General features: G+C 35.9%; 2 protein-coding genes across 3 annotated transcripts; both read right to left on the bottom strand.

Annotated features, from left to right (window-relative positions):
- Positions 1-154: 154 nt before the first annotated feature.
- LOC143444169 (glutathione S-transferase omega-1-like) lies at positions 155-1,868 on the bottom strand. Its single transcript, XM_076943303.1, has 4 exons — positions 1,721-1,868; positions 1,493-1,601; positions 1,087-1,306; positions 155-574 (listed from the first exon to the last, which is right to left on the bottom strand). The coding sequence occupies exons 1-4, from the start codon at positions 1,755-1,757 to the stop codon at positions 212-214; spliced, it is 729 nt and encodes a 242-aa protein (XP_076799418.1). The 5' UTR covers positions 1,758-1,868; the 3' UTR covers positions 155-211.
- A 4,105-nt stretch (positions 1,869-5,973) lies between these two features.
- LOC143470043 (small ribosomal subunit protein mS35-like) lies at positions 5,974-9,866 on the bottom strand. Of its 2 annotated transcripts, none has more exons than XM_076967899.1 (7): positions 9,682-9,866; positions 9,243-9,326; positions 7,616-7,802; positions 7,378-7,502; positions 7,053-7,192; positions 6,725-6,907; positions 5,974-6,487 (listed from the first exon to the last, which is right to left on the bottom strand). In XM_076967899.1, exons 1-7 carry the CDS (start codon positions 9,758-9,760, stop codon positions 6,200-6,202), a joined length of 1,086 nt encoding a protein of 361 aa, XP_076824014.1. In that variant the 5' UTR covers positions 9,761-9,866; the 3' UTR covers positions 5,974-6,199. The 2 variants fall into 2 exon arrangements, with proteins under 2 accessions (XP_076824014.1, XP_076824005.1); XM_076967890.1 differs by having other exon boundaries at positions 9,243-9,329; positions 9,682-9,865.
- Positions 9,867-10,384: the final 518 nt, after the last annotated feature.

A 10,384-nucleotide genomic window follows, 5' to 3' on the forward strand; every position in this document is an offset into this window, starting at 1 on the left:
CTGGCAAATATGTTTCATGTAGAATTTTGTCCATGCACTTATATTGAAAAACATTTTACATGAATTACATAGCCTACTACCAACACATAAACGTTTGTTTTTATATTACAGTAATGTAAGATACAAAACTGCCTAACAAGATATCATGCAGTAATTCATTGATGAATTTATTTCTTTTAACTCTGCAACTACAAATATTTGGTGGCCGCAATTAGTAAGCTTCTACGGTGCCAATGTCATACACCACGTTACCCTTCGCGTAGCCTTCAATAAACTGATTGTAGTGGTCAACAGAATGCCTGCACGCTTTCACAGCCTTGTCTTCGCCCATTCGGTCGAAGTAGGCCTGAAGTAAAGCATACTCTTTCAGAATCGAAGGAACAGCCAATGCTACCCTTTCCAGGTGTGGCCAAATCATGTAGTCGGTAAAGCCTGGACCGCTGCCGCAAACGAACTGGTTGCCATTCTTCAAGTAGTCGTCAACAACTTTAAACCCGGCTCGTATCTTTGTTTCTGCTGCATCCTTTTCCTCAGGTGTTTTGCTCCTCAAGTATCCGTAAAAGCCGGAAGTACCCTAAAATATTGATCTCATTTTAACCGATAAGCCTATAGCACAGCACCGAGAAATATCGATTCGCAAATATTATTATCAAGACGTTTATGCTGATGTAAGCGAATTAACGCTGATACAGAATTGAAGTAAACACAACAGAATTTGAATTAAATTTTAATTCATGCGATACTCAAAATCAGAGGCGTACAACATACGGCCCGCGGGACACATACGACCTGCGGGTCACAAGGCGGCCCGCGGGACCTACAATTACATACTTATGTAGTTATATGGCCTGCTTCCCGCACAGACTTCATCAAGTAGGCCAATATTTTTAAATACTTTAAAATTTTGCCTGGCCGTCAGCATCACTACACTTGTACGTTGTGACCTATTGCGATAAATAGTTGCACGCCCATGCTCAATGTTCTATACTGTATATCTTCGTAGAGATGAAGAACATAAAGATTTCCGCAATAAAGTAACTCTTTTTGAAAACTATTATAAAAAATTTGCTACAAAAATAAACTCACATTGCCCCAAGCTCCTAGTAGGATCTGCTCACGCGCTTTCTTCAGTGGATCGACCGTGGCCAGCTTCTTCCCTGCGTAGGTTTCGTCGACGTAATATGACGTGACGTCAGATTCGTAAAGAATAATGCCATTCTTCTCAATGGAAGGGACTTTTCCTAGCGGATTTATATCAAAGTACCACTCTGGCTTCTTAGATAAATTAATATTGACAGTTTCGTGCCTGAATAGAATATGACTGGTTAAAGGAGGCTGGAGTATCTACAATTTACTAAATCTTGATTTAAGAGTGAATGATATTATGCAAAAGATTGGCGAGTTACACAAAAGAATTACTCCTAAAGGGTACAACTGTATTGTGTGTAGTCAAAGCGAATTATACGTTAATGATTAATCGAAGCGTTCTTACGATATGTCTTTTGCGGCTAACACCAGTTTAAGTCTATGAACGTAGGGACAAAATTTCATTCCATAAACTCGAAGCACGTCATTTCCGGGGGGTGATGGTCGCGGTTCACCTAAAATGCAAATGTCAAGTATGTATCGTATCAGGATGCATAAACATAAAGAAATAACAAACATACAACACTTGGTGTTGCCACAACGTCTTTCTATGGGCAGCCTGTAGCTAACTCACCAGTCTCCAAATGTTTGCCGTTGCCCATGCCAGCCATTTTCGTGATAATGCTATTTCAGACGTCGTCAAGTAGGATGACCAAGAAAACAGAACTACTATTTTCAGGTGGTAAAGGACCTGTGTATGAAAAAGATTCACGGTTTCGAAATTTAGTACTAAAATATTTAATGTTACAGCAATTACTTGTTTACGGTCGCAAAAAACTCAAGCTTGTTGGTCGCCTTATGCCTTTCGTTCAATTGCGTAGCCATATGGCATATGAAGTACTTGTTGCCTATTCTTTCTACAACCTACTGTGGGTTACATTGTTGTGTTATCCGCTCCGAAATGAATCGCACTTTGGCTTTAATAATAATTAATTAATCAAGCTTCCGTTAGACCTAGTCTTAGACAAAGTAAATTAACTTGTTTCATAAACCTTTCTTAGTGTATAGTACGGACAACGAGCTTCGTGACCTTATACTTTCCGTACAGCAGTCACTTTAGGGTGTACAGTTGTACACCATTTTGTATACCAAGACGGAGCTTATTTTTAGTTCTGTAATGTATACCTACTGTGTAACTAATCTAGGTTGCCAGTAACAAGTACGGCAACAAATAACTTAAGAAACCTACTTCTACTTGCTTTAATTGTTGTTGTTAAGCTTGAAGCTCATAAGCTTATAGCTTAAGCCTTAAAGCACCGTCTTCCGTTACGTATAGCTTAACTAAAGTAACGATATAACTTATTTACTATTGCAATAAATGTAGGCAATGTAAGTTATGTAACCAATGTAAATAGCATAACGAGTATTTATAACTAAATTAGATGAAATACTGCAGTATTTTAGTAATCATTACGATCCGTCAGAGCTTCATAGTCGTTGACAAACAATTGCTAGCACAACCATCTGTACCTATTTTACTGTACACTTCTGTTTGCGTTAAATTTAGGTTTCCTTTCGTTTCAATTTTTCAAAATTACAGCGGCGTGCAAGTTATTTACGGCCTCCAGACCAGCACACGCGCCTCTTACAACACAGAGAATTTAGGAAGCGAACGCTCGACAGCCTTTTTATCTAATAAGATCAACAAACAAAAAATCGCTGAGTAATGCTGAGTCACGTGACGCTCTCTAAACGGAACACTCAATGAACCCAATTGGTAAGTTTAGCTTAGCAAGCAAACGTAAAAAGGACTTAATGGGTATGGTACGTTCCTTTGATAAACTTTTCGCATATGTTGGCGTTTACTTAACCGTAAAAAAGCGTAACAACAAAGCGAATTTCTTATCTGTTAAATATAGTTTAATCAATGAAATAAAGTTATCCTCGGAATTTTCTTACAATCGCACATTGAAGTGCGCTGTACACCACCAAGCTACTGTCTGTGAATCTAGTCTTCCACAAAATAAAAATAAATGGCTACTGACTATCAAAAGAAAACGACAGAAATCACGAAAAACTGTTGCGTTTATCTGCGTCACCCCCCGTCAGGAAAAAACACAGCGATGACAGTTTGGTATCTGCGTTTAAGTTTTGTAAGTTACGTCGATAGTATACCTACCACATAGTTATCACTCGAAAGTCAAAGTACTTTCTATTACGGACGATTTCAAGATCAAGTGTCAGACAACAACAATGTATTTTTTACCGGCTCAGTCATTTGATGTATTGTGGTTCAAACGCGATCGAAAACAACCTTCTTGTTGTTAATTGATTAATTATTACACATTTACTCCAATGAACTGCTGGTAATGATCATTAAAGTCATAATATTTTCGAAACTCGAGGCTAATATTCTTGAATTTAAAGCATTTTCTCCAGACATACACGTAAATATCCAATGACGTACGGCAGCTAGAACAAAATGAAACAGTTGACGAACAATTTCCTGGAATGCTGCGCCAGCATGATTCGGCAAAAATCACTTACCAACGATGACTTGCAAGCCACATAAGCCACAGATGATGACTATGGACAAAACGTGAAGTCAATAAACTGTTTAAGGAAATAGAGGCTTATTTCTAAATAGATTTTAACATTCTTTGTCACACAACGGCATTAGCTGGAAAATTTCTACACAACATACACTGTACTAATCTCTTCTGGCATAGAAAAAGCATCGCGCTTAGTCACTGCAAGTGACAATTTTTAAAACAATGCTCAGTATGACAATAGCCGTACAATCAATAACATGTCTGGACTATGATGTGATTAGCAGTAGAACCGGTTTAACGCGAGGTTAAGCCTGAAACGCCAAATCAATGCGAATATTTTACTTATCCAACTAATAAGCATTTTACTCGATGTATGCATATAGCCACCTAGAATTTGCACGGTTATTAAGGAGGTTCACAAAGAAAAAGATAATCTCTGTGATGGTTTAATTTAAATAGGTCGTAAGCAGGGTGTCAAACAGAAACTGAATCTTTGAGCCAATTTGAGCGTATTTTTTTTTTTTTTTGAAACCAAACCGAAACCAGAATCCGGTTTATATTGTTCGTTGTAACTATTATAGTTGTGTTTCAGTTGGTATTAAGTTACACTTATAGTTCACGGTTACTCTATAATAGCTTGCCTTGTTCTTGCTATGTCCAACGAGTCTCGTATCTATCGGTCGTGAAATCTTCCGCATCAGCCAGAATTCTGATATTATTTTATTTGCATTCAACTCGTCAAAATTTGTCCATATAAATTTTATTAACGTCGTAGTATATTCTAATTCCACTACAGACTAAAATGACATCATGAGGCAGTAATTTGTATAAACTGATGAAAGTGCAACGGCAGACAGCTGACCTATCGGGAAGCTTGCATCGCTAAATAAACAACAGTTAGTTCCCGTCTGTGATTCTGGGAAGAGCACCTTCTGAGGAGTCAGATAACCACAGAGTTCTACAGTTCAACCGAGTTCTATCAACGGCGGCTTCTCATGTATCAACCCTCCCGGATACACTACAATTTTATTGCACGAGCGTTAAATTTACTTTGTAAGCTTAAATAAATAAATTAGACGAAAAAGTTATAATGTATAGTGGACTGGTGAACAGTTCCAAATTTTGGCAAGACGGTATAAAATATCTGTAGTGAAAAATTAGTGGTGCCTCCATGCAATACGCAGCCTGATGCTGATAAACGGAGGCAATTGGTTGTAAGATCGTCTATCTTGGGAGCGCTGGATTCGCAATAAATACGGTTCGTGTTCCGTGTTGGATAACCAGTGGCGGTACCGTTGTAATTCCCTTGGGCAAGGCATTATTATAACCACACTTGCTCCTGTTTAGTGGACCCAGTGAACAATTCGAATTTTGGGCAACACGAATTAAAAAATCAAAATATAAATGTGTGACAACCGGAGCTTGTGCAAAGGCTAGCTCAGTTGTCAAAGAAAACTGTCCGTGGCAGTGACATGCTGCCAACCACCTACCAACGGCAGGAGAGGACCATCTCCGCTTCAAGCTAACATTCGGTACAAATGCTAAATCCACAATTAGAGAGAATCTCCTACTTGGCTTTCACCATGATGGTCCAACTTTGCGACACAATTTTTACTAAACCATTACCCTCTGCTTGGTACACTTATACTATACAGACGACTCATCTTCGAGTTAAAATCGACTGTCTTTGCACTTGCTCTTCACTAAGCTTATACCGCAACTCCAGTACATAAAACCTGAGCACACGACATAAGTTGCATATTTGACATTTTCATGAGCGCTTGGCCCAAATAACGTAAAATATTGTGATTTCCATATTTTTGAACGTAGGCTACCACGTAAAGTTTTAAAAAATAACCGTAAGGCCAATATTGCTTTTTACCTGGGAGTTACCCTAGCAGATACAGCGTTAAAGACTTTTAGGTTGCATACACAAGTTAGGCTAAAATTTGCTTGAAAATTCATGAAATTGGACTTTTTGCCTAAAATTATATAGTTTAGCGATCTACAGCAAACGCAAAAGATACATTAACTTAATGGGAATTCAAAAAATAATAACTTAAGACATACTAAACCTACATGCAAGATTTCAGCGAACCCGATGTGGGATTTTTCGAGCAATTGCTTTTTGCAAAGATTATAGGGTCCTTAATATTTTTAACGACCCTAAATCAAAATCTACTTTCAGATATAAGTGAGTCAAGCTAGCTTCAAGCTTACAACACTGGTGTGGAGAAGAAGTTCCAATAGGTGGACCTCAGCACTAACACCAGCAACCAAGTATTATGTACTTGTAAAGTGTAAACAAAATACAAACCAAATCCTTGAAGATGGATCATTACACTTTCGTGAAGTTACGCGAAATACGTTTTTATTTTTTGCTAAAAGACTGTTTTTCAGGTGAACAAACAAGAAAGGGTTTAAAAACAGTCTTCAAAATGGTAAATTAATAATTTAGATTATGGTTTGTTATTAAACCTACAGTACAATATAAGTAATGTAAAGAAGGATACTTTTTATAAGTAAAAATAGTGTTCAAATTTTAATAGCTTTTAAAATTTTTATTGCAACTTTTTAAGATTTAATAAAGCTAAAACCGATTCCTTGTAATTGTTTAATAGACTTATTCGGTCTTCAGTTATTTGACCAGGTTTATCAGGTTGTGGTTCCTGTTTTATGTTCGTTACAGCTTTTCTGTAGGCTGCAACGTCTCCACGTTTCATCGCATCTGCTTCATCCAAAGATCCACCTAAAGCACGTTTTAAATTTTGATGGGATACACTGTTTTCCCACCAGTAGTAGTAGTCGTAGTCATCCATTTTTTCTCGTGTCTCCCACTTTTCTTTTTTCTATTGAGCATAATTTGTAAATAAAGTTTAAAAACACCTTCAAAGATTTTGCACACCACCGACCAACAAAAGCAATAACCCAGATTAAAGGTTTGCTTGAAGTTGAAAGTAACTTACAACTGACGGCAATGCGATTGGGCATTCTTGCCATACTGCCACATAACACAAAATATTTAGGAATGCTGTGTTGGTAATGTTTAATCAATTTTACAAAAAAATTAGTGCATGAAAACTTACCCATGATTCAAAATACAAAGCTGTTAAAACATAGTCACAAAAATCTTTGTTTTGTTGTTGTGTTGGACACCTTTCAACTTTGATTGTTGCAATGTCAGTATTCCTATCATATCGCTCATCACCCAGTATTTTAATCATTTTTATCCTTGCATGTTCATTTAAAACAAGATTGCACAAACGTATCTGCAAGAAATGATTACGCTCTAGTTGTGCTTTTTTCAGTTTTGTTTCATGAAAAGCAATTAAGTAGAGTATTCCAGTGGCTTAAGCCTTGAACTTTTCAAACTTTTTCACTTTTGTTATATTTTTTTTTATAAACAGTATGTACTTGTTTTGTGATCACGCGTGCCCTGGGTGTTCGAGGAGTACTGCTGGCAAATACATAATCCACACTGTGCGTTTCAACTGGATAAGCTTTTTCACAAGCTACATCTGATTTCAGTTCCTCAGGAAATGGTGTGCAAAATTCTAAAAACAAAACAGCACATAATTTATAACCAATAATAATCATAACTTCACAATTCATTTGAAAGTTAGAGATATTCCCAAAAATTGGTAATACTAATGTAAAAATAAAACCACGCAGGGTGAAAATTATTAATCCATTTCATGTCCTGTAAATACGTACATAGGTATTCAAACGAAATACTCACGTTTTAGTTTGGCACAGTGCTTCTTAATCGCAGGTGGTGTGAGATGAAGAAAGTTTTGGACCTTCACTAGCTCAAGATTGGCAAACTTGTCGGGCATAACACAGTTATTTTGAGCCCATCCCATTCTGTGGAACATAAGCATAAACCAAATTAAAATTTTTTTTTTCCAACACCAATGCTAAATGCCTCATGGACATAAATAGGTGTTTACAAGTAAGTATGGTCTTCACACACACACCTTATTGGTAAAGGCACCAAGTAGGGGTTAAATGGAGCCTGTACCGGCCACTGACTTGACCATTCTCTGTCATCAGGGCTCTTTGCAGCATCATATTTCTCGATTTGAACATCTTTCAAAACATCTTGGAGTCTTTCACGATTCATGAGCAATGGACTAATGTAATACCTGGGGACATGTGGAGTGGCTGAAAGAAAACGAAAACACATTAGAAAAATTCAATAAAAAATTTAGTACAGTACTAATGCTCTTACAGAACGGCTCAACTTATTGCTATTGGTATTTAATAATCGGCATATAAATTGTAAATTTTGCAATACAATTTGTGATCCTGCAGTACAGGCTCCAAAGAAAACAATCGTTGTAGTTGCTCAATAAGCATGCATTCATTAGAATATTATGTTGAAAACAGAAACAAAGCAAGATATCGGATACCGGGATTAATTTTGTTAAAATGCTGGTGTTTCAAGAATGTATCTATGAACGTCAAGGCAATGGGATTTCGCCCTGATTCCAGGGTTTTCTTTTCTTTTAGAGTGGTTTTTCAATACGAACTATACAATATGCTAAGTACAAGGCAATGTGCTTTTCTGTTATAGGTAAAGAGCAAATGCAATTGGGCATGATCACTGATATACAACACTGAATTTTTGAAATCACTTGAAGTTGTTTACACACAATTAGACCAGGCAAAACTCGAATAGTTTCAAATAATATGTAACTTTTCATGTTGGGATTAAAGCGTAAGTATAGCTGGGATCGATAATTATAATTAATGGCAGAGGTGTTGTTTTTATCTGAAGTAACCCTTAATTCATTGGCCTAATAAGAGGCCGTCAGACACTTAAAACTCTGATCTCTATGACTTTGTTGGACTATGTAGGGCGTAATTTCAGATGGTTTGATAGGGATTGTGGCTTGAATCTTTGCAGACGTTTATAGAAGCTATAATTTGTTAAATAAACAACAAATGGAATTTTTGTGGCCAGTTACTATTATTGTTTATCTTGTAGGAAGTGTGAAAATAGAACAGTAATTAATACAGATGGTTTTATAAATTGTTTGACATATACCTAAAGATCAGCGTCAATAAAATCAAGCATTGTGCACAGTAGTATTAAGAAACACCGAAAAAGTGTGTAAACCACTCGCTTGACTCCGACAAAGATTCACTTCACCTCTGCCAAAACCTTTAGAGTCATACTTGCAATAAAACTATTTTGCAATTGAAATTAGAAACGAACTCAGTCACTCAGTGTTAACACTTTTGATGCACTCCTGATTTTGCGTCAATATTATAGGAAATAAACGAATGCCAATTATATTTGTACTTTTCCGATTTTGTAAAACCCAAAAAATCCTGGCATTTTGGAGCTAAAACCCAAATCCTGAGATTTTTAATTTGGTCTAAAAATCCCAACCCTACCTATGGGATCAATTGCTGATTAAAATTACAGTCTTCCCTCAGCCTGATGAATCAAAGGACAAAGACATTTTATACCGACATTTATCAAATACAGCAGTAAGCTTTGTTATAATTCAATAATAATAATTTGAAATTGAATAGTATATACCATACATATGGTACATACACATACATAATATATGTCTCCATACTTTCTCATACCTTCTGTTTTTTTAGAATGACTCACAGCATTAACATCTATTTCTTTAGGGGATATTGCTTCGGACTCTTCAACATTTTTAACAGCTTCTAAAACGAATATATATATATATATCTTAATAATCACACAAAACATGGCATTTATGGTCACGTTTATATATAGATAACAAACAATACAACTTAATGCTTTATTTTTAAGCGATTAAACTTAGACACCATTAAATCAAATGCTTACTAAACGTTAGGCTATAACATAAACACATATAATCTGTAAAAATGTAAGATAGGACCACTGGCCTGGCAAGATACATTGCACAGTATTTTGCCCCTTGATGCTTATTTAAGGAACACATGTACTCAGATACTACATTAGAAGAAATATAAAATATACTTAGGACAAATTTCTAATTACACTAACTGACATGATATTCAAAAAACATACCATTTGCATTAAGTCTTACAGCAATACACCGAGGGAAACAAGTTTGTATGGAAGATCTTGAAACAAATTTTGCCAACATTTTAAAACACTTCTTCTTAATACATTTTCAAGAATATTACAACATTTCCAGTACCACTACACAATACAAAATATACACAGTCAAAACTACATACAATAACGTAAAAAACTAAAAACAACCAAAGTTGCAAAACAAGTGAAAATAACTGTAAATAAAACTTATGGATCTTAATATTCATGTGAAACCAACAGCCAGCGCGCACAATAAAACATGACATTCAAATCTAGCAAGAACACCCTACGTAATAGACTAAATTTACTAGATATCTACTCTCATTAACCTTACACAGAGGAGCAAGTCCAAAAACAAGTTGGTTTTATGTCAATGAGTAATTGTCAGAAAATATACTAGAGAAAATATTTGTACTAATATGTAGTGGTTACACTGTTCGGTTCGGTCAATTTTGCCATATAAGCTCTCCGTTTACTATGAACAGTCTTTGGATACCATGACCACTTTTTCAGATTTTTCTATCAATCAATCCGTCAATTATGCAACTTGACAGTGATAATTGTGCCACTTGTACTCTCAATTCACCTACTGACGTTCATTTTAATTTTACTGCTGAAAGTTAATGTTCAATAAATGATGAATTTGACATATTTTATTCTTTTGTGTCAACTG

The sequence above is a fragment of the Clavelina lepadiformis genome, chromosome 1 (assembly GCF_947623445.1).
Source record: "Clavelina lepadiformis chromosome 1, kaClaLepa1.1, whole genome shotgun sequence".
In the NCBI taxonomy this organism is placed as follows: Eukaryota; Metazoa; Chordata; class Ascidiacea; order Aplousobranchia; family Clavelinidae; genus Clavelina; species Clavelina lepadiformis.

Coding starts and splice junctions, on each gene's coding strand:
- LOC143444169 (XM_076943303.1), bottom strand. CDS start 1,757: ATGGCTGGCATGGGCAACGGCAAACATTTGGAGACTG. Junction 1,602..1,720: donor CGGCAAACATTTGGAGACTG/GTGAGTTAGCTA, acceptor TTTGCATTTTAG/GTGAACCGCGACCATCACCC. Junction 1,307..1,492: donor TTAGCCGCAAAAGACATATC/GTAAGAACGCTT, acceptor TATTCTATTCAG/GCACGAAACTGTCAATATTA.
- LOC143470043 (XM_076967890.1), bottom strand. CDS start 9,760: ATGTTGGCAAAATTTGTTTCAAGATCTTCCATACAAACTTGTTTCCCT. Junction 7,193..7,377: donor GCACTGTGCCAAACTAAAAC/GTGAGTATTTCG, acceptor TTTTGTTTTTAG/AATTTTGCACACCATTTCCT. Junction 6,908..7,052: donor CACGCGTGATCACAAAACAA/GTACATACTGTT, acceptor CATTTCTTGCAG/ATACGTTTGTGCAATCTTGT.